Genomic DNA, 24832 nt, shown 5'->3' on the forward strand with positions numbered 1-24832 from the left:
AAAATGTTATTGCGAGAAGAGCCCCATCTGTGCCTTCACATCACATAAAATCAATAAATAAATAAATATTCTTTTATTTGGGACCTTATTATAAACACAGTACACAATACAAAACACAGAAACATACAGGAAAAAAAGATAACACAGCTTTTCTTGAAAAATCACCTTTATTGCAGACTGTCGAGGATCTGGAAGCCCACTGCAAGAAGTCCGGCATCGAGATAGTAACCCGACAATCGTTCCTGTCGGACCCAAACGATGCGGTGCGGAACCTTCGAAGACAGGACGCAAGGGTTATTGTAGGACTCTTCTATGTGGTGGCAGCAAGAAGAGTCCTCTGTGAAGTCTACAAACATAAGCTTTATGGAAAATCGTACGTCTGGTTTTTTATTGGTAAGTAGATCTTAGACCTCAAAAAAATATTGAACACTAGATGATGCTAGCGAATTCGTTTTCTTAAACCCCAAGGGAACTCTTCGATTTTCCGTCATAAAAAGTAGCCTGTAGCCGTAGGTATACACACGTAATCACACACAATATAATATTAGGTATTAAAATGTTCAACTATAACATTTCGCTTCAAATTTCGTATGTATAAAGATCGCAGAAATGCCACACTGCGGTTTAACAATTCATAGTTCCAAATTATTCACGAGCACAGAGCTTGTTCCAACTTACAGATGTCGCCCTCACTTTAATATATTTAACCTTTGACTTCGCAATCGCACATAAAATGGAACATCAATAAAACCCAATTTGTGTATTCATGAATCCTGTTCGAGCTAACACTTGTTATTATCTAAGAGCTGGTGAATAAATGGTTCAATATTGTATACAAGTCCAATTGACACTATTTTGCTGGGCTTCGATACTAGACGCTGTCATTCTTTCGCAGTATTCAAACTGATAAAGTCGAGCTGATATCCATTGTGTATGTTGAAAATTGTTTGTGTAATTTTATTCACCAGACAACACCCTAAGTATCACCCTTTTGAAAACGTATTCTCTTATTTTAGCGGCATAGCCAAGTAATTAAAAAAAAATCACTCTCTACTACGGTCTGTATTGCACTTAACATTAAAACCAGACTATCAAGTCTGGTTTTAAGGTTCAGTGTAGGTCTGGTGAAAATAATAATGAAAGATTTTTTTTTCACATTTGATAATGATGCTCATTATATATTTAAAAAAAAAATACAAGCCAGTTTCACTTGGGATTTTAAATTCTAACGATACACTATAAATCCAAAACTGGTCAGTCACTTAGAAATTATGCTGGAATAAAGAAACTAACATACATATATGAACCCTGAAAACCTTGCATTCCTATTTGGATAGTCGTGTAATAAACTGAGTAGGTACACATTTCAAATTTTTCCACCTTGTCTCAAAAATAATATCAATGTTACGTCTTGTAATTACAAAAGCCAACTTGTCTAAAAGGAAACATTTTGTTGGCTGTTGCGGAGCTTTTTTCTCTCATGCGGACAAAGTGCTGTGACGACTAGCTTACGATAAAATCTTCCAAGGCCTTTTCGTGTCGCTTTATAGCCGGTAATTTTATAAATAGTTTGACTTTATTTGCGGAATAAAATGAAAATGTAGACTAATTTATCGAGCACGCCAACTAGATTTCAAACGGAAATAGAATCAAATAATTTAATTGTAGACAACAAATTAATCAATTAAAAAAATAGAATTTAGAGAGCCAACCTATTGATTTTAGTTTATTAACTAGGGGATGCCCACAGCTTCGTCCGCGTGGATTTCGATTTTTTTAAATCCCGTAGGAACTCTTTGATTTTCCGGGATAAAAAGTAGCCTATGTCCTTCCCCGGGATCGGTTCAGCGGTTGGGCCGTGAAAACGTAGAAGACAGACAAACAGACAGATAGACAGACAGACACACTTTCGCATTTATAATATTAGTATGGATAGTATGGGTTAATGATTCAGAGTTTTTGGCTCTTTCATTTGTGAGATAATATGACCACTCGATACTCGATAGCAAAAAGAATAAATTTTACTTCTATTATACTTAAACGTTTTTTTTTATTCTTGCTGTTCTTTTTGAATTAAACTATATACCTACATATATTCATTCCAATGCTCATACCCAGGTAGAGCGATAAATATTACATTAATCTTCAGAAGCGATTCCCCGCCTAGCAGCTAGCTCCTCGCATCGAAACACAATAAAATGATAAATTACTTTTTAAAATATATTTTCTTTTGTTTACAACACTTTTAATAATTCTGTATACGTGAAGCGTGTGCTCGATGATGGTAACATCTCGAGAAACATTCTTTCCTTATATTTACCCCTTAGGGTATGAATTTCCAAAAAACGCTAATAGGTACAATTGTTTTTTTTTTAATTTGATAGAAATTTATACTCACTATATATATTTAAACTTATACTAAATTCCAGGTTTCTAAATTCAAAAATGAGTTACTTTCCATACACTTGCTGATATAAATGTTCTAATAAATAATATGGCGTTTCATAGTAACAACATGTTCTAACGAAAATCGGTTCCGTAACTTTTCTAATCCATAGTCCGCTTTATGACGCAGAAACGATACGTTGTCGCATAGATCTTTAGGTACACTTTTTAACCCCCGAGCCAAAAAGAGGGGTGTTATAAGTTTGACGTGTGTATCTGTGTATCTGTTTGTGGCATCGTAGCTCCTAAACTAATGCACCGATTTTAATTTAGTTTTTTTTGTTAGTGTTCTTAGCTATTATCCAAGAAAATTGGTTCAGCCGTTTGAAAGTTATCAGCTCTTTTCTAGTTACTGTAACCTTCACTTGTTGGTGAAATTTGATTGGTGGTTGAAAATTTATAACACATAAATTTTCAATTTACACTTGTATACTACAACAGTTGTTTCAATTTGGAAGTATTTTCATTACAACATTCATGTGACAGAATATTAAGTTAAATATTTTGTGGGAAGCATTATTTTACGGGTATTGGCCTGGTCCAGTCTATTACATTGGAATCTGTGGTTTATACTGACAAAATAATATTATGTTATATTTCCCAATAGTATTCCGTAATTCATAATAATAGCAGTTAAACCGAAGTAAATAGGTATTATTTTGTATACAGTTGTAGTGCAGACATATTGTTTGGAATGCCAGATCCTAATCCTAATAATATTATAAATGTGAAAGTGTGGATGTTTGGATGTTTGTTACTCAATCACGCAAAAACTACTGGAAGGATTGGGCTGATGGAGATAGAATATACCCTGGATTAACACATAGAATACTTTTTATCCCGGAAAATCAAATAGTTCTCGCAGGATTTTTAAATTGTTGTTGTGATTGTGGTCAAGCGCTTACCTATAGTGAATAAAAAAAAAAACGTAAATCCACGCAGACGAAGTCGCGGGCATCAATATTATGAACATAGCATATTAATAAGATAACTTAATATTACTAGGTCGATTTGAATTTCTCATTCATGTCTACATTTATTACATCGGATCGCTGTAATATTACAAGCAGCAAAAATGTAATTGAAGCAGTATTTTGGCTTTAGTCCAACAATCGGTATAATCTCGAATTCGGCAGGTCCTCGTCATCCGGTTGACCCGAATATGAGCCTCAGAAACCTCTTCTCGTCGATCGTAAAACTTTATTACGACCTATAAATATTTTTTCCCCGACAGGTTTCTTTATACAAAACTTAGACGTCATATTTTATTAAAATCGAATATTTTAAAATATTTCACTATTTCTTTGTCTGGGATTAATCTGTCGAAAAGTTACTTAGCAACATTGGAGGGTTACGAACGCGCCTAGGTTTAAGAAGAGCCCACAACAAACTCGGCCGGGTAGGGATAAAAGGTTTTCAAAAGACAATCCAAAGTAAGGCAGTTATTTTAATTAGAATTGGCAGTTTGCTTTTTCTCTTCTTTTGAAAATTTACAGGCTGCGAGTTTTTGGCTAAAAACGGTGTTGTAATACGAGGTCAAGTAATGAATAAAAACGTGCAAACACTCTGAGTGTTTTTGCAAACTGCAGAATTCTTCCCCCTTGCATTAAATAGATTTCTCACTGAAGAGGAAACTTTTTCACAGCGAGTGGTCTGTCTATTGTGTTTCGGGTAAAAACGTTCGCTATTTAGGTCAGATTGTTACATTATGAATTAAATGGGGCTTTAAACGTAGACACCTGATGATTACTTCTATCTTTGCAATTATTACCTAGCTCCATTTGCGTGACAGCTAGCTAAAATTACGTAAGACCCAAGTGCGAGTCCGACTCGCACTTGGCCGGTTTATTTTCATACTACGAGTTTCACACAGGTAGCCTTTTAGAATTAATAAGGAGAACATTCTCTGAAAAATATTTTGTCTATTATTAAAATAAAACTTGAATGATTATTAAATTAAAACTTGAATAAATTTTTTCAGCTTTCAGTAAGTACATTTTAGATTGCCGTTTTCAAACAGACTTTCTGATTTTAAGTGGATGAAAAAATTCCATGTCTTTCGCTGTGATTTTTGTAATAATAAATCGCTCGCCCGCACCGGGTTAGCGCGGGAATGCGGGGCCTCCCACCCCTATTGCCATCTCGGCCTGTCGCGTACTGTAATTACATAAGCATGAGCTTGCGTTTCGCCGTCTATGAATCTTTGTAGGTGCCAATAACTTATCAAACATTTTTTGTCTTAGGTTGGTATGAAGACAACTGGTTCGAAACAAACCTAGAACGAGAAGGCTTGGACTGCACGGCAGAACAAATGCGGGAGGCTGCAGAAGGCCATCTTACCACGGAAGCGCTAATGTGGAATCAAAACGCCAATCAAACAACGATATCCGGGATGACTTCGGAAGACTTTCGGTAGGAAATTTTTCAATACCGTATTAAAATGTATCTAAAATAAAAAATAAACTGGCCTAGTGCGAGTCGGACTCGCGCACCGAGGGTTCCGTACTCGGGTAATTTTTTTTAACATTTTGCACGATAAATCAAAAACTATTATGCATAAAAATAAATAAAAATCCGTTTTAGAATGTACTAAGTTAGGGATCCGGCCCCAGGCGCGTAGTACCTACCTCCGGATTTTTAATTTTTCGGAACTATGCGCGTTGTAAGCAATTAAAATATCACTTGGTTTAACGGTGCAGGAAAGCATCGTGAGGAACCCTGCATACCTGAAAGTTCTCTACAGTGTTGTCAAAGATTTATGAAGTCTGCCGATCCGAATTTGGTTAACGTGGTGGACTAAGGCCAAACCTTTTTCATTCTGAGCGGAGATCCGTTCTCAGTAGTGGGCCGGCGATGAGTTGATGATGATATCGAATCGCATTTCTAAATTGGTTTCAACATAAAGTCATAAAACTTAATATTTTTTGTCGCATCACAATTTATATTCAACGTATCTTCCTATACCATAGTACAGTGAAACTACTATAGAAATTCAGATAAAAGAGAGAAACGTGTTTGCTGCACCATGTCATGACGAATGAAATGCTTCTGACAACTTTTCCATATTTCCTGTGAGCTTTTGTAAAATAATATTCAATTGGAAACGGCAGATACCTAGAGAACTTTCAAAATATTTTCCGCGACTTTGTCTTTGTGAAATATTTTTGAAAATTCCGAGGGACCTCTTATTCGCTCTTGTCTCCTTAAGATAATGCGTATCCTGCATCCGTAGTCTATAATTCAACCTATCTCTGCATATGCCAAATATCAAAATCGGCATATCGGTTGCGAATTCAAATTCAAAATATTTTTATTAAATTAAACTTTCACAAGTACCTACTTTGAATCGCCAAAGCATCTACTACAGGTTCGGAAAGGCATTTCCTACCTAGAAGAACAAGCAAGAAACACGGCGGTTGCTTTTTCAAAGATTTGATATAAGTACAATACTATGCCACATTTGATATGCAATATTATAAAAAAATCTGAGGAAACCGATGAAATTACGTAGATTTGTAATAAAAACGGGACCATTTACGATTATCTGTTCCGGCATGTCAGCAGAATATTGGCGGAAAGTGTTTTTCTCGGCATTTCGAGCTTAATATAGGTTGTTCAACATAGTTCAACGACTTACCTACGCTATGACGAATGATTTTTCTTGAAATTCTAATGGGCAGGATAATAAGGGGTGGGTTGGTCGAATGATTATTATTTTTAGTAAACTTTTGCTTGTGACTTCATTCGTGTGGATTTAGGTCTTGAAACCCCTTTTAAGCTTTATTTTTCGGAATAAAAACATCTATATCTTTTTCTTCACCAAGTAGGTAGCAGGTAGTTACATTTAGTATGATTTGGTATTTTGTAACAGATCACGGTTGAACGAAGCACTGCGCGAAGCCGGTTATAACATCGACGGGGAGAGATTTCCGGAGGGATATCAAGAGGCGCCTCTAGCCTACGACGCTGTGTGGTCCGTTGCTTTAGGTAACTTCCAAAATACAGTCCTTCAATAAATAATCGTATCGCCAAGCAAAATAGCGTTCCCGTATGATGCCTCGTAGAAATCGATTTGATTTCTAATGGGTTCAAAAAAAGCTGTCATAATATTCCATTTAATTTAGAGCTTTCAAGAAATGCATCTTCTACTACGTATCAATGCAATTGCAGCCCAGTGTACTTGACAGTACTTAAATAATACTTTATAATAAACTTAAAATTATTTAGTTGCAAAGTATTTTTTTACAGACATACATTGTTCCGTAAAAAATATCTTGCCCAGTATAAGTTTTGCCGTACAAACCAGATATGCAGTATATTAAAATGATTAGATTGAAATGAACTATTAACGACCTAGGACATGTTTAACTTACTTTAAATAATTTAGTAGACCTAGAAACAACTTGCCCCATATCAGTAACAACCTGCCCCAAGTTGGGGCTAGTTGTTACTTCTTTACTTTCTGTATATACAATTTCATATAAAAATATATTATAGTTACAGTATTACAAAAAAGAGTAAATTTCCAAATTTTCTTCTTGATATTAAATTTCTTGCTTTACTATTACTTGCTTATATTTTTGCTTTATTATTTCTTGCTTTATTAAATTACTTGTAGTCCCGCTCCTCTCTCCTACATAAAGAATTTAACTGAGTCATTTTTCAGCCTTTAACAAAACAATGGAGAAATTGCAGAAGAGCGGCTTGAGCTTGAAGAATTTCACGTACACTAATAAGAAAATTGCGGACGACATTTACGAAGCAATAAACTCTACGTCGTTTCTAGGAGTGTCGGTAAGTATCTATTTCTTTTATAGCTAAGGCTCGTACAAGAGCGGACATGGTCTAGTGTTAAAAGCTCATGGGTATCTAGAACCTAAGCCTGAAATATACCCGAAGCGACGGCAGAGCGGCACAATGGAAACGTGCCCAACGTAGCTCCTAGACGATTTAAGATTTCATTCGTAGAGCTCTCCATATAAACGTGCTTTGGTTCTCATTTTGAACACTGAGCAATCAAAGTCAATGAAACTTTATGAAAAACGTTCTAGAAACTAAAAATTATGTCCATGTTTTGTTAAATTTCTGTAAAAATGTGTAAGAGGCGGACCAACAAATTCCTGAAAGGCGGTTCCTCTGGTACTGCATAAGTTCATGGGCGGTGGTAATCACTTAACATCAGGTGCCCCGTCTGCTTGTTGCTCGCTATTTTTTTTTTTTAAATGGTTAAAAGTTACAAGGGCTCATTTGTATGGAAATTTTTGAGCCCGTATAACTTTAAAACGTCTTTTTATAAAGAACATTTCTACAAAATTCTATTAAGTTTTATATTGAATTGGTTAGTATTCACTATAATTGTATGGGGAGCGCTGAAGAGTACGCTGAGGAAACTTCTCTTAATACCTAAGTATATTATGTACAAGGAATTGCGAAGCGCACGTTCGAGCCGTCAGCGGAGCCGCACTAGCGCGACGTGCTACATAGTTCCTTGTATTATAAATCATACCAGCTTCGAGTGAGCTCTGAAAGGAACTTGGAAATACCGAAGATTCCTCTATCACTAAAATTAATCACAACACAAGCTTCGGTTTCGAGAACAATTGGCTCCGAATCGAGCAACCGGATCGATCCCTTGCAGACTTACACCATTCCAAGATACCATCAGAATCATGCTAATCAAATTTCGAAATATAACACACTGACCCGATCTAGATAGAGTTATCTAAGATTAGTTTCCATTCCTAATTACCTACCTTTGATCAGGATTCATTATAAAATAACAAACAACTAAATATGGGTTTAATTTATCAAGCGATAAGGTTGGATTTTCTTCAAATTGAATGCTCCTTGAGAAACATTTGCTAATTACTAGTATTTATTGTTACAATTTTCGAATTTTCCGAATTCTCTAATGGCTTTTAGCTATTTGTCTACATTTCTACATGTAATTTGTGCCAATTTAATAGGGAATTAGTACTAATGTGGACTCAGCCTTACACCCCAAATTAATGTGGCAATTATACGCATAGTAAGGCTGCTCAGTCTTAGAGTTTTTTACCGAGCAATGGGCGAGTTAAGTTACCCTCGTTAACCTAATGACTTGCAGATTATATTTCCATTAGAACTACAGTTTAGGGCTGAATATTGTTTTCGTTTTAATTGTATTATTTTGGGAAAGAGTGCAAAAATAATTCAGAAACTAAATTAATTCTCTGGTAAGGACCATTGCCTTTACCACGAATAAAAAGCATCTAATAATAACAGCTAATTATAATAATATAAAAACCTCAAAATTACGCTAAAAAATACTTTACTACTCAGCAAAACTTATAACTCTAACCAAAGGTATACAACTCCAGATAGACAAAGCTCATGGCAATAGTACATAGGCTGCACTAAAAGTATCGGGAATGGAATATTTCCACTGTCCCTGTCATATTAAAATCTTTTTAATTGAAAACACCTTGGTTTTAAAAATCGAATACCATTCATTTATTTTAAAAAAGATTCTCGGTCTTTTCACAATGTCTTGTCAAACTTGTTTAGTCGTTGAGAAAATGGAATTGACTCGAGAAAATTCTAGAGCGATGATTTATTATGACTTTCGAAGTGGTTTAACACAAAAATAGTGTGTTGACCGGATGATTTCTGCATTTGGTGATGAAGCCCCATCCAAAACCACAATTTATCGCTGGTTTGCTGAATTTCAACGTGGACGTGTCAAGCTCAGTGATGATCCCCGTCAAGGTCGTCCAAAAACTGCAGTCACCCAAGAAAACGTTGATGCTGTGCGTAAGCTGATTGAGGAAGATCGACATGTGACATACCGCGAAATTCAGGCAACTTTAGACATTGGCATGAGTCAAATACAAATATTCTTGCATGAACAATTAGGTGTAAAAAAGTTGTTTTCCCGATGGATACCGCATTTGCTCTGTGAAGAGCAAAAAGCGGCTCGCGTTACTTGGTGCGTCAGAACTCTCGAAAGATTCCACGCAGGATCCTCAAATGCTGTATACAAAATCGTATCAGGTGATGAATCCTGGATATACGCGTACGAATCCGAAACAAAAAACCAGTCACGAGTTTGGGTATTCGAAAATGAGTTAAAGCCAATAAAAATTGTTCGTTCACGAAGTGTTGCAAAAAAAATGGTGGCCACGTTTGTCTCCAAAACCGGCCATGTTGCGACTATTCCTCTTGAGGGACAAAGAACGGTTAATGCAGAATGGTATGCTAGCATTTGTTTGCCACAGGTCGTTTCTGAACTCCGTAAAGAGAACTGCAACCGCCGCATCATCCTCCATCACGATAATGCGAGTTCTCACACCGCGCGCAGAACTAAAGAGTTTTTAGAGCAAGAAAACATAGAATTATTAGACCATCCGCCATACAGCCCCGACCTAAGCCCTAATGATTTCTGTACTATCCCTAAAATAAAGAATACATTGCGTGGTCAGAGATTTTCATCACCTGAAGAAGCTGTGGACGCCTACAAAACGGCCATTTTGAAGACCCCAACTTCCGAATGGAATGGTTGCTTCAATATTGGTTCCATCGTATGGAAAAATGTGTCAAATTTCGCGGAGAATACTTCAAAAAGCAATAAATACATTTTTAAATAGTAATGTTGTGTCACTTCCTTGATTCCCGAAATTTTCAGTGCCGCCCTCGTATTTTGAAAATTTGTGTCACGTGAGACATTTATACATGTAGCGACATAGACTACATAGATATTGGCGCGGGGTATACGCACCTTTTGACACCTACGAGCGTGCTTCAAAAAAATGGCGGCCCGTTACCAGGGTTGACTATAACATACAAATAAATTGACGTCTTATTGTTTTTGTAAATATATAAGTATTTGGGTAATTAACGTTTTCTAAAACATGTTTTTGTTATCGTATTGTGAGCCCGTAGCGTTTCATGACTTAATTTAAATTGTCCTATTACTAACGTACGTTATCGGCAGTTGTTTCCTTTATCTCATTCTAATCTTTATCTGTTATGTATGTACATGGTTCAATACAATGGGTTATTATAACAGGGTTTGGTGGCGTTCTCCTCTCAAGGAGATCGCATAGCGCTGACACAGATAGAGCAGCTGACGGACAACCATTATGTGAAGTTGGGATACTACGACACACAGGCTGACAACCTTACATGGCTAGACAGGGAGCGATGGGTTGGTGAGTGAAAATATGATTTATTCCTATACTATAAGGTTGGGTTTCGTTTACCGATGTTGACCCTATAATCTGCAACAATTTTACCTCAATCTGATGTATATGGATAGTTTAAATCTGGAATTATATATAAGGCAACTTCGTTTTACACAAAATACACATAAAATATTTGTCATTGTACACTGTACGTGTTTGGATAACCTACAAACATTGTGTGCAATAAAAATGCTGCAATGCTGTTATTGTTCCCAAGTCCCAGCATATAGCAAGGACTATAAACGTACAGTGGAAAATAAAAAATATTAAATATGGTTGGTGCCTAAAGTTAATATTGTAGGCAAGTCTTGATTTCACCTATTATCGGTACCTACCCTCATATCATTATATCAATTAATATCGTTTAATCACTGCTATTAATTAATTGATTAGTTGTCAATATAAATTTATAATTACATTGCATATTATAAGTATGAATGAATTAGTTAAGGTTCAAGTTACTGAAAATATAGAATGTGTGACTTCACAAAGTGCACGTAACACCAAAATTTTAGTCGTTATGACTAAAATTCTACCCAACTTTATCGTTGTAAAAGTAATAAAACAATCTAAAAAAACTTTGTTTATTAGCAATCACTGCCAGTTTTGGTTTTGTAACATGATAGATCACTTGGTCCAAAAATTACAATATTTTTTTAACAAAGGGTCCATCTATATATCTATAAAAGTCTATAAAATCAAGTTTTTTTCAATATTTTTTTTCTTTGATATTTCTATGATCATTGAAAACCCAAATTGTACAAGGCTTTATACACTTAACTTAAACTTGCAAAATTTTGATTCGGACTACGGTTTAATCAAAGAAATTGCGAAACAAACCTTAAATAAATTGAAACAAGGATAAGTCGTTGGGCGTTTTTAATTCAGTTACAAGTTGGCCTTCCAAGATTGTGTTTTTCGCCTAAACTGTACGAAATATACGGTGTCGAAGTTCTTTGCAGAATAATAATTTTGCTCCATTACGCTAAGAAATCGCGTGGATATTAGCCGAATGGGCCCGAGGACTTGGTAAAGTTTAACTTTTCGTTGAATTACAATTTGCAAGGTAAATTATATTTCATTCGGCATTAAAAACACTTTTCTACCTACCTATATATTTATTCTTTTTTGCTGTCTAGTAAAAATGGATAGTACAATTTATACCTACATCTAATGGCTGAGTATCCTTTTAGAATTGTAGGTGAACTTTACGGTACTAAACCGTAACGCGCGACATTACTACCTATTAAGTCCATGCAAAGTTTTGAAAATTCTTGCTTGGTGTTGCTTTTTCAGTAGAAAACCTACCTTCTTCTGCTTTAGCGGCTGTATGACTTTCAGATACGATTTGTTGTTCGTTATACTTGCTAGTGAAGCAAGTAGGTGTACACGGTTTCGTCAGAGGTCATTCAAATTTAATACGATGCGATTGTTAATTTCCAATCACCAAAGCAAAATTACATTCTGATAAAATCAAACAACGAATAATCAAATTTTGTGAATAATGTAGTACAGTAGGTAGGTACAGCTCTAATAATAGCAAAATGCTTTTATTACGCATACAACTACAATGAAGCGGAAATATCATTTTCATTTTACCAAAACCAAAACATTTATTCAAAACATTAAAGTGAACAACCAGCTTCGAAATTCGGATGGAGGTTTAATTAAACTAATTGGAAAACCAAATCTACGTGAATTAAAGCAAAAATAAATCGATGCATGCACCTTTTTCATTCATTTAAAAGATACGATATATTTAGGTAAGATATATTTTGTTTAGCGGCTAAAACTTATAAATAAAATCAATCCATCTATAAGTAATCTGTCGCTAAGTTACTTTTGCTAAGTAATTTATCTTTATTATTTATACCCGAAGCCTCTATTACTATTTACTAGTAATCCGCAGTAAGTAGTATTATTGATTACAAGCTATAGTGTGTGAAGCCCTAAAGACTACAAATCAATGTAACAAAATTAATTCGGTTAATTTGCCAAAGAGACATCCAGAGCAAGGCATAAGATTTTATTTTCCATTTAAACTACGGGAAATAGACGGTGTTGAAACACTCGAAAGAGTAATTGTGTCCCTTCCCACTTTGTTTCTCCGAGAAAAGATACCTATTTAGAGAAATACGTAGCTGTAAGGAAATTTTCCGTTCGATTAACATTTTCCAAGATAAATGACTAATAAAATTACCTACTGCTGCTAAAACTTTTAGGTAAAAAGTATTTCAATAAAAATAGGACTTACTTAACTAATGGCCTCGCTTCGAGATTCAATTTTAGGCTCATTATATACTAGTGTAATCAACTCGGAAGTTATACGTCTTCTTTAAAATATTTCAAAATGAAAGAGAAAGCGTGGATTCGTGTGACTCAGGAGCAATACCTAACTGGGTATAATAGGGAAACGATGCTGCTACAAAAACTTTTAGGATCACCAGCATTTTAGGATGCAGTTACATTTGACTACTTACTAACAATCAAACATGGATTGTATGTAAGTAATTAAGTCGTATCACTCTTAGATAGTCGGTTAGTTATAACATTTTAATCCAAAGCTAAGGAGCCCTGACTTTCATCCAACCAACTTAGGATTTATGAGTGATCTAACTTTAAACGCCTACTATATGCATCTGGGCATAGTAAGCGGAAAAAAGTAGTGTAAGTTCTTTTACCTTCATTGCAAGTAGTTATTACAATGTGTAAGTGTGTAGCGAAATTACCCATTTTCTTTCTGGCGCATTAGTTTAAGTAAAGTAAGTCTGTTTTTATGGCTTAAGTTTTACGATCATCGGACATAGGGGATTTTTTATGAGCCGCGCGACAGTTACAATGTAAGTTACGGGTTTTAATATTCCCCAATAGGGAAGTTAGGCGTATTTTAGACTAACGCCACCTCTATGCCTCTCGCTTCTATGTTCAGTTTTTGATCATAACATTTTATTAGGGGTCCTATGGCGTTTATTTATAACTGAATTGTTATCGTTTCCTTAAAGACATCACATGACTCGTAAGAGGCTCATAGAGCCTGGGGGGTGGTCCATGTTTGACTCCAGGCTAGATAATTCTTAGGTGGATTTTCAATACCCACTGAAAATGCAAGGCATGAGCCTCAAGGGCTCAAGGGAACCAAGTCACTAACATCTGCTGACGTCATCTAGGTATTATTTCAATGCGCCCGATTCTGATTTTGAAATAACTGGATTCTGACACGCGTGCACCTTAGTGTGATTCAAAGGAGATCTCGTATATCTTTGCGAGAATGTCTTAGATCTTCCGCTTCTATTAAATATTCTACATTATAGTTCCAATGTTATAGTGCATAGCTATATTCTTTAATATATTACATCTATACTAATATTATAAATTAAACAACAAACAACAAAAGTATGACAAAAGTATGATAGTATAAGAAGAGGTTGACACAGAGATAGCTTTCATCTCTGAAACAGACATGGGCAACTTTTATCCCATAAAATCAAATAGTTCCTATGGAAATTCATACCATGTAGATGAATTTATGGGTCGTGGGCACTATCCAGATTTTTTTATATTACGTTTTGTTTAAATTTCCAATGTAATAACAAAACTTTTAGCCAAAATATAATACCTCAAGAAAAATATTCTTAGCACGTGGCGTTCCGGCCTTAATCTCCCCCTGGATAACAAAGGCCTTCTCGCCTGTTCGGGTATAAAACTCTAAGTTTATCACATGTTGCAGCACGTACGTGTTGGCTAACATAGAGATTTTTTTTCTAAGATTATACAAGGTTACTTGTGTCTTACAATGAAAACGATTTATACTATATGTAAAATATTATTTCAGGCTACTACTAAAACATCTCTACTACTCTTAAAATTACTACATACATACTACTAAAATATTATAAATGGAAAAGCTGATGCCCGCGACTTTGACTGCGTGGATTTAGATATTTACAAGTGTAAATTAAAAATTTATAACACCCCCGACAAAGTATCTGAGTTTTCCAAAACATCATTTTCAAATAAATAATTATGTATCAAGGCAACGTCCATCTTGACAGCTTGACATTTGTCTATTGACATAATATTATGAACCTAACGGTTATCTAACCTTCTTTTCTACAAGAAAACTAGAAAAGAGCTGATAACTATTAAACGGCTGAACCAATTTTTTTGGATTATAGCTAAGAACACTCTCGATCAAGCCACCTTTCAAACAAAAAAAACTAAATTAAAATCGGTTCATTCGTTTAGGCGCTACGATGCCACAGACAGATACACAGATACACAGATACACAGATACACACGTCAAACTTATAACACCCCTCTTTTTGGGTCGGGGGTTAAAAAATCCCGTGGTTACTCATGATTTTGCGGGATAAAAGTATGTTTATATCACTCTCCAGGTTTTTAACTATGTCCATGCAAAAAACCACTCCGATCGGTTACTCAGTTATGGCGTCATTGAAAGACAAACCAATAAATCAAGAAACAAACACTATTACAATATTGGGTAGGGATTTTTGTATTTTATTTTTAAAAGTACATACTTATAACTATTATTTTGAAATAATATAACCTTACATTTTATAATGTACCTAATTTTTAAATAAAAAAACCATGGACGAACAAAGAGGGCGGACTACTTTATTATCATTAGTGTGAATGTGTGCGTGACCTCTGGTACCTACACTCGAGGAAACAAATTCTTTCATACCTAAATCTATATACAAGCTTTATAGGGATTCTTATTATATAGCTCGAAGGTTTTAAAAAGAACCCGTCGTAAATGTGTGATGTGTTACAGGTGGAAAGGTGCCGCCAGATCGCACGGTGGTCGTAAACGAGCTCCGCACTGTATCATTGTCTCTGTTCGCCTGCATGACAGCGCTCTGCATCGCTGGGATTTTGGCCGCCATAGCTTTAATAGTGTTCAATATTCTACATAGGCACAGAAGGTAAGTCGACATAGCCACAGGCTTAATCTATTGAGATTGATTCTCTGAGATTATAAGGCCGGGGTTACAGTAGCGTTAAATCATGAGCGGAAAAACGCGCGCGGAAAATCTACTCGAATGTATCGTATGGAATATTTTAGGAGAGCGCCATATCTGCACGGATAAAACGCCATCGTCCGCCTGTTTTCAAGAGGAAGTTCAGCAATGGTTACAAGTAGATTCTAAGGCTGCGATCTATGGGCTTATTTTGACTTTACAAGTTGAAACGAAACGATATTATGACGGCAAGAGCATTAAGGGTGGCTCTCTCTTCTCACAAAAAATTCGAAATGTAAAAATAAACCCTGATTTCAATGTCCTAAAACTCTATATTTTAAATACAATCAGCTCAACTCTCCGAGTCGGTCTTTGTGAAAGGACCCTTAGATATACACAATATGCTATTTGACCACCTGGTCATCTAATCGCTTGTGCGCTTAGCCTAAAAAGTTATTTATGGCCTAAATTTAAAACAGCAATGTGATGTAGAGTTTGTAACCACAAGTTTTTGGCGTTGCAGCCTCGTGTCGTGGTTTTGAGTTTCAACCATTCCTCATTTCATTTTCTCAATCGATTGATTTTCCAACAGAGTCATCCAATGGTCACATCCAGCTTGTAACACGGTCATGCTCTGTGGTTGTTGCATCTGCTTCGGCGCCGCCATAGCTCTCGGCGTGGACGGAAGATGGGTGCTTCCAGAACACTTTGCAGGACTCTGCGCTGCTCGGGCATGGCTGTTAGCAACTGGGTTCTCCATGGCATATGGTGCCATGTTCACAAAAGTGTGGCGCGTACATCGACACACTACTAAACCTAAGGTTGACACAAAGGTAAGTACAAACATAATAGGACCCATATTTTTTTTAAATTCAGATACAAGTTAGGCCTTGACTGCAATCTCACCTGGTGGTAAGTGATGATTCAGTCTAAGATGGAAGCGGGCTAACCTGGAAAGGGTATGGCAGTTTTCATTAAACCCATACTCCTTTGGTTTCTAGACGGCATCGTATCGGAAAGCTAAATCGCTTGGCGACACGGCTTTGCCGGTAGGGTGGCAATTAACTACGGCCGAAGACCAGCCAGACTAGAAATTTAGAAATTATGAAATTGCAAATCTCTGCCGGGAATCGAACCCGGGACCTCCTACAAATCTAAACGTTAATTGCTCCATAAGTAACTATACTCTATTTTGTTTTTTTCAAACCCTATCCTGACTGCTTAGATTATAAAATAATAACAAAACTGAACACCCTACTAAATTTGATCAAAATTGATTAATAAAAACCAGTTTATCAATAATTTTATGATTTGGACGTTTTTTAATCCAAGGCGGGCAAAGGTAACAAGCACCAGAACAAATAAATTCTCTCTACAACGCAAAAGGCTAGAGGCAACTTTTATTCTGTTTTTAATCTATAGCAGGGACTTGGATAGAGATGGTCCATTTCACAGGTAGCATGTGAAAAATCACGTGAAAATCCTTTCATATGTAACTCGTTATAACATCTACCTTACATAAAAAACTTACGAAGCAAAGGTTTGAAACATTAAATTTAAATCCGCTTTAATGTTGAAAGCTAAAGAGCATGCGAGCGGGAACATGTAGCGTTGCGTATAAGAAAGAGAAAACATCTTTTCGCTACATTTCACGGAAAACGAATTTTTGCACTTGCAATTACGAAAATTCACTTTCAGTGAAAAACCACCCTTGTAAGCGTTTTTAATCTTGAACATAATTCCTATTTAAATGAATGGAGCAAACGATTGAAAGTGCGAAAATTGAAAAATCACTTTCCGTGAAAATCGCCTGTGAAATCACTGTGCAAAGAAAAATATTTCACAATAGGAAAATGATTTAAAAGTAGCAATAATACCCATTTCTAGACTTGGAAGTGGAACACGAGTACAGAATTCAGTTTCCTGTTGTTTTATTTAGGCACTGTGAGCTGAATAATGGTTTGTTTTATTAGAATTGCAATTTGTGCGTATACCTATTATGAACAAAGGGTTTTCGCTCACTACATAACACTATGAAACTAAGGAGGAAAACATTATTTTTGCTATAATTACATGAACTATGGTATAACCAGGTAGGTAACAAGGTAGGTATAACCATCAACTAAGATACTGTACGATAACAAATTATAATGTGAATTGAATAGGTTTTGATAGCGTATTCAAAACGAAAATCAAAATTCATTTCTTTCTTGTAGTCACATCTATCTTATGTCTCTCTATGTATGTGTGTTATGTATGTCTGTGGTTCTATCATTCGATTGCACTGATTATGCGAACTTAATCCGAGTCAGTAACTGGATGGAAAGCTGACAATTCCGGTCTGTACGGTTGGAATGTTTAACAACAAAACTGCTAATAATAATCCTCAAAAGTTTGACAATTTTTCTTTAGACATAGCAAAGAACCATCTCAATTTAATATGATTTCAAATAAAAAACTGGAAATCCGTTTATCCGTGCCGAAAAATGCCAGGCGAGTGTCCACCCCTATGTCGTCAAGTTTCCTTCTACACGCACGAAACCCTTTGCGTCATCATTTTTTATACGCATAGTTAGGGTTCGGAATACTCTTCCGAGAGTTTCCTACCAATTATAATCCGATTATCTTTAATACAAGAGTAAATAGGCACCTTCTAGACAAACTTTGCGTCGGGGTCAAAAATTATAATATGCCAACACATCAGCCTGTAACATAGCTAACCCTAGTCAGAATTCAGAAATGCCGAGAAATGCTCGCACAGAATACTTAATAGTACCTGGCCGAAGAATGTGGTGTAAGTAATAGCGGTCAGTAAAATGTTCTGAAAACAATTTATTGCCTTTGTACGTACATGCTCTTTTGTTCGACGAAAGAAGATTTAAGTAGGTATAAGCGGCATTTTTAACCTGAATTGCCCAATTTTACCCAGTCAGCCGCATCGACAGGAAACAATACGGCCTGACATATAGCATGGTAGACAGAGAGATTCATAAAACTAAAGCGTGCAATGTTCGACAAGATGACCTTAACCCTGGTTTAGGCTTAGCACGCACTGCGATTAAACACACACGTTTAATCACAAGTCTGAAACCGCGAAAAAGTAACACATTGCTTCTCATACAAGCGCACGCATTAGTGACTTTTTTCAGTAGTAACTGATTTGGATCGCGGTTTGTAAACGCGCAGTTTTTTAGGGTTCCGTACCTCAAAAAGAAAAACGGGACCTTTAGAGGATTACTTTGTTGTCTCTCTGTCTGTCTGTCTGTCGGTCGTGTCTGTAAAGAAACCTATAGGGTACTTCCCGTTGACCTAGAATCATGAAATTTGCAAGTAGGTACGTCTTATAGCACAAATACAGGAATAAATCTGAAAACCGCGAATTCGTGGAACTATGTCATCATTAAAAAAAAATTAAAATAAGTTTCAATTTTCAAAGTAAGATAACTATATACCAAGTGGGGTATCATATGAAAGAGCTTTACGTATACATTCTAAAACAATTTTTTTTATTTTTATGTTTTTGATTTATCGTGCAAAATGTTGGAAAAAATACCCGAGTACGGAATCCTCAGTGCGCGAGTCACTAGCACTTGGCCCGTTTTTTTTGTGTACCATAGTAATAGTACGTAATTAAGACACATGGTCGTGTGTGGAAGCCAAGTTCAAATAAGAATCTTATAATAGTATTTACGCGCACGCACAGCGATTAATCGCTTTTGGTTTTTATTAAAAAACTTATAGGGATGCTGGTGCACATCGTAAATTTTGCAAAAATAAGCCTAGGCATGATAATGTCAAGGATTCTATTATCGTTTGCCAACTGCATTTAATAAACTTGCTTTTTGATATAAATTACGTAAAATTATCCAGTTAGACAAATTGCTAACAAACAATATGATTTTTTCGGATACCTCATTAGATAAGAGCGCTTATTTAGTTAAAGCGTATCATCGTATTCTGACATAGAATAATTTAACGATCCATAACTCTTCATACCCACACGTGCCTACCTAGTAAGTACATTTGAGCACTAAAGTTACCTACTTGGCAGTGAAGAGGCCATTTACGATCCCATACATCGAAGAGAAGGTGGAGAGACTTTTAAAGAGCTGACACAAAGGTAACAAGCGCCCCGGAACACACAAATTATCTCTACAGGGCCAAATTCTACTTGTTTTATTCTGCGCTAATCCTACAGATATACGCAAATAAATTGCGAATTCTAAACTCCCCTACAAAAGAAATAAAAATATTAAAAACCGGTCAAGGCGTAAAATAAATAACACTTTTTTAGCTGCTATAGTAACATGTGAAAATTAATTCCAATTCTCTACCTAATCCATACTAATATTATAAATGCGAAAGTGTCTCTGTATGTCTATCCATTTGTCTGCTACTTTTTCACGGCCCAACAGTTTAAGCGATTCTGACGAAATTTGGTACAGGGTTAGCTTATAGGTATCCCGGGCGGTGGAAAATCAAAGAGTTCCCACGGGATTCCTAAAAATTAAAACCCATCCGCTTAACTGATTTGTATGAAATTTGGTACTGAGGTAGCTTACGTCCCTGTAATTGACATCTCTGCGTAATCCATATCCATACTAATATTATAAATGCGAAAGTGTCTCTGTCTGTCTATTTGTCTGCTACCTTTTCACGGCCCAACAGTTTAAGCGATTCTGACAAAATTTGGTACAGGGTTAGCTTATAGGTATCCCGGGGTCAGACATAGGCTGTTTTTTATCCCGGAAAATCAAAGAGTTCCTACGGGATTCTTAAAAACCCATCTGCTTAACCGATTTGTATGGGTACCGAGGTAGCTTGCGTCCCTGTAATTGACATAGGCATTTTATCCCGGAAAATCAAACAGTTCCCATGGGCTCTTTAAAAACCTAAATCCACGCAGATGAAGTCGCGGGCATCCTCTAGTTCTTTATAAAGTTTATTTGAAACATACGTATGGACGGACAGACAGACTAGGGTCTCGTTGGCATGAAGTAGTTTGGCAATCATAAAGGACGTGACAAATATGAAAACATATTTTCTACATACATAGACCGTTAAACTGATAACAATCATATAGTCGGCTAATTGTTATTACCTGCATGTGCCTGCATTACAACAGAAACTTACAAATAGGTCAGCCTGTAATATGAAATACAAATATACATTTTATGACAATATTTAAAAGCAAGCCATAAAGATCAATACTAATTCCCTTCACTACCAGGAGCCGTGTCCCCCGAGTCACTCATTAAAATCGCTGGACCGAAAAGCCATTCTTCTCAAAGCTAATAAACAACGTTTTATATAAAAGATAAAGCGGTAACGACTATAAAGGCAAAGTTAATGTTACGCACGTTGTAATTTACATTTTGCCGAACTGGTACAGTTCATTTGACGTGAACATTGCGCATTAGGGGAACTTGCTGGCAAAAATCTAAACCATACTAATTCGAATTTGGAAACAAAATTTTGCAGACGTGATATTTGCAAATTACAAAGGACAACTAATCTCAAAACAAGTGTAAATTAAAAACACCCCCGACTAGTGAAGGTTACAGTAACTAGAAAAGAACTGATAACTTTCAAACGGCTGAACCGATTTTCTTGGATTAGTAGAGCTAAGAACACTCTCGATCAATCCACCTTTCAAACAAAAAAAAAACTAATTTAAAATCAGTTCATTAGTTTACGAGCTACGATGCCAGAGACAAATGGACAGATATATGTATTTTTATAGGCTTGGAGGCTTCGAAATCTCTAAAGAATGCACCGGTACATATCTCTTTGGGCTCTTGCCAAGAAAACCGTCCCCAATTTCGTGAGCGTCGTCATCGCGTCCTGTATAGGAGTCCTAATTTGCGTTTGATTTTTATTTAGAAACGTATGCACGGTTGGAAGCTGTATACAATGGTGGGAGGACTGCTGGCGGTAGACGTGGCTTTGTTAACCGCGTGGCAGATACGGGACCCGCTGCAGCGGCGTGTGGAAATATTCCCTTTGGAAGCGCCGCGACATCACGACGACGATGTCCACATACGCCCCGAATTGGAACACTGCGAGAGTGATCACAATACTGTCTGGCTCGGTAAGTAGCTCATCTATACATATAATAAAATTGTAGAAAAGTGGTGTCAATGGAAATATATAAAAAAAAGTAGCAGGGGTTGTTATTATATCGATGCCGAACCCGAAATTGTAATTAATTTTTTTTGTCTGTTTGTCTGTTTGTCTGTGTGTTTGTGCACGGTAATATCAGAAACGGCTTATTCGATTTAGATACGGTTTTCATTAATATATTGTAGTAAGCTTCACTTAACATTTAGTGTTTATTTCATGTCAATCGGTTCATAAATAAAAAAGTTATGTCAATTTAAAGAATCACGGCGAACATTTTTAACGTACTACCCAAACGACGGTATATGTAATTCAAAATATGCTGCCCGAAAAGTCACTATTCCACGCGAACGAAGTCGCGGGCACAGCTAGTACATAAATAAATAAATAAATATTCTTTTATTTGGGACCATAGCGCAAACACAGAACATGCAATAAAACACAGCAACATACGGAGAGAAAAAATACAGATATGTACTTAAAAATAAACTTAAATAGCTAAATATTTTGTTTATGTATTGTTGTACATATGTTTGAATATTTAACTTCTATGCCTGCTATAAAAGTAACAAAATAATAATAATTGACAGTTTTATAAAATAAACTAAGACGGATTTAATATTCACTGTAAAGAATCTAATAAGACGCTGTTACCTAAGTGCCTATTTACAAACGTTTAACTTTTCCAATAAACAGTAATAACAGACTAAATTAAACAATGATCGACGTCTGAACAAATTTACCTTGACAAAAAGATAAATTTTCCTCTTGAACAATAAAGAACATTAATTAATAAAATCCTTCAAAGTACACCGCATCTCATTTGCTCTCCTAGCTCGGGAACAAAATTTAAATTCCCCACCTATTCGTTACTCAGATCCACTGCGTTATTTAACATTTTTATCTTTTAAATTTTGCTGCGCTTCTTTTATGCTAACTCGCCAAGTTTTAATGAAGGTTGCTAATGTAGAGTGGACCTGTTTTGTAAATATTATGTTATTTTTTTACGTCCATATGACACATTATAAATTTAAAAAAACTGAAATTTGATACTATACTTATACAAGTAGTAGGTAGTGTTACTGAATTTTAACGCTCCTTATTCTGAGAGGGAATACTCGTACTCAGAAGTGAGCCGGCAATCGGTTGATCAAGATAATGATGATAATATCAATGGATTGTACTGGCTAAGCAACGTTTAAACGATTGAATAGATGTCGTTTCGGAGCGCATGTTAAGCGATTGGTCCTGGTTGTTATCACTAACCCCAGAAATATTTTAATAAATAGGTACATAGGTAAAAGTGAAACAATAATTCCAAACCTGGCTACTCGTTCATTGTTATTTATTTATTTAAACATATTTATTGTTAACCATAATATTACAAAGAATATAAATACAGGAGACACTTAAAAACAAAGGGTGATCATATCACTACAGTGATCTCTTCCAGGCAACCCGTACTTAGGAACTTTTTATAGATTGCGAAGGTCGGATGACAGTTGTAGCACCGTTTGAAAACTTTTAGAATTAGGTATAAGCAGACTCTGGGCAAAATGCCGAGAATTAATGATAGAGTAGCGAAAAATGCTAAGTATTTATAATTTACAAAGCAGTCAAAGAAAAAATTATGAGCCTAAATTGACAATACTTAATTGCTACAGATATTATTGTGAGAATAAATAAAATTATCGATGCCAACAAAGTATCCAAACATTATCACTAAATCATTTATCTTGTTTCAGGCGTAATGTACGGGTACAAGGGTTTGGTGCTAGTGTTCGGATTGTTCCTTGCTTACGAAACACGTTCGGTGAAGGTGCGCCAGATCAACGACTCGCGTTACGTCGGCATGAGTATCTACAACGTGGTGGTGTTGTGCCTCATCACTGGACCTGTCACGCTGGTCATCGCTAGCCAGCAAGACGCCGCCTTTGCGTTCGTCTCCCTCGCGATTGTCTTCTGCTGTTTCCTTAGCATGGCACTCATATTTATTCCCAAGGTAAGTTTATTCTGTTTTACTATGAAATTGTTTATAACAACGTGAAGGTGCGCCAGATCAACGACTCGCGTTACGTTGGCATGAGTATCTACAACGTGGTGGTGTTGTGCCTCATCACTGGACCTGTCACGCTGGTCATCGCTAGCCAGCAAGACGCTGCCTTTGCGTTCGTCTCCCTCGCGATCGTCTTCTGCTGTTTCCTTAGCATGGCACTCATATTTATTCCCAAGGTAAGTTTATTCTTTTTTACTATGAAATTGTTTATAACAACGTGAAGATGCGCCAGATCAACGACTTGCGTTACGTCGGCATGAGTATCTACAACGTGGTGGTGTTGTGTTTCATCACTGGACCTGTCACGCTGGTCATCGCTAGCCAGCAAGACGCCGCCTTTGCGTTCGTCTCCCTCGCGATTGTCTTCTGCTGTTTCCTTAGCATGGCATTCATATTTATTCCCAGGGTAATTTTATTTTGTTTCAATAATAATTATCTGTTATGAGAATAATTTACCTATCAATAAATACGATCGTACAATGCCACAATACCAGCAAAACCCGCAGGATGACAAAAGCCAACAGAATCGGACGCACCTAAAAATGAGTAAGAAGGTCACCAGCTACTAAGGCCACCACCATTTCTTTGATACACCTAATAGCGGCTGAACCCTGCTGCTAACTTCACACAATTTCAGGGGTTTAATTCTTTTCCAGCTCTTGCAGGTCTTACGGCTCTTACACCTGAACAGGTCGTCTTGTGCTATAGTAGTCTGTATTACAAAAATAAACTTTTTATTATTATTTGCATAAATAAAAGTACAGTACTCGTTGTTCCATTCAGTTTTAATTATTTTTAATGAATGCAAAAACACGTTCTCCTTCATTAGCTACGTGTAAAGTAAACACGTTGAAAAAAAGCAAAGGTATACCTCTGACCCTTTTTTATAAGAATAATAAGTGTTAAAATATATAATGAATGATACCTTTGGCCTTTGAACTTTACAATTACTAAGCTTAATTCATGTTAAAGTTTAATCTTCTCGGTAACCATGTTAGGTACAT

At 36.2% G+C, this 24832-nt stretch overlaps 1 protein-coding gene across 4 annotated transcripts in view; it reads left to right on the forward strand.

Moving 5' to 3' along the window:
• Positions 1 to 24832, forward strand: part of LOC123864209 (gamma-aminobutyric acid type B receptor subunit 1) — a 126035-nt gene that overhangs the window by 95452 nt on the left and 5751 nt on the right. For 3 of the 4 annotated variants that reach the window (XR_006795727.1, XM_045904485.1, XM_045904484.1), the window contains exons 5-13: positions 177 to 393; positions 4689 to 4857; positions 6317 to 6432; positions 7112 to 7239; positions 10493 to 10634; positions 15466 to 15616; positions 16245 to 16485; positions 21536 to 21743; positions 23518 to 23774. Coding sequence is in view for 2 of the 4 variants with exons in the window: in XM_045904485.1 (XP_045760441.1) it covers positions 177 to 393; positions 4689 to 4857; positions 6317 to 6432; positions 7112 to 7239; positions 10493 to 10634; positions 15466 to 15616; positions 16245 to 16485; positions 21536 to 21743; positions 23518 to 23774 (1629 nt within the window). In the remaining 2 variants the exon portion in view is untranslated. Of the gene's footprint in view, positions 1 to 176; positions 394 to 4688; positions 4858 to 6316; positions 6433 to 7111; positions 7240 to 10492; positions 10635 to 15465; positions 15617 to 16244; positions 16486 to 21535; positions 21744 to 23517; positions 24005 to 24832 lie in introns of all 4 variants that reach the window. The other variant, XR_006795729.1, reaches the window with a different exon arrangement.

Source organism: Maniola jurtina, chromosome 4, assembly GCF_905333055.1.
Source record: "Maniola jurtina chromosome 4, ilManJurt1.1, whole genome shotgun sequence".
NCBI classification, from domain to species: Eukaryota; Metazoa; Arthropoda; class Insecta; order Lepidoptera; family Nymphalidae; genus Maniola; species Maniola jurtina.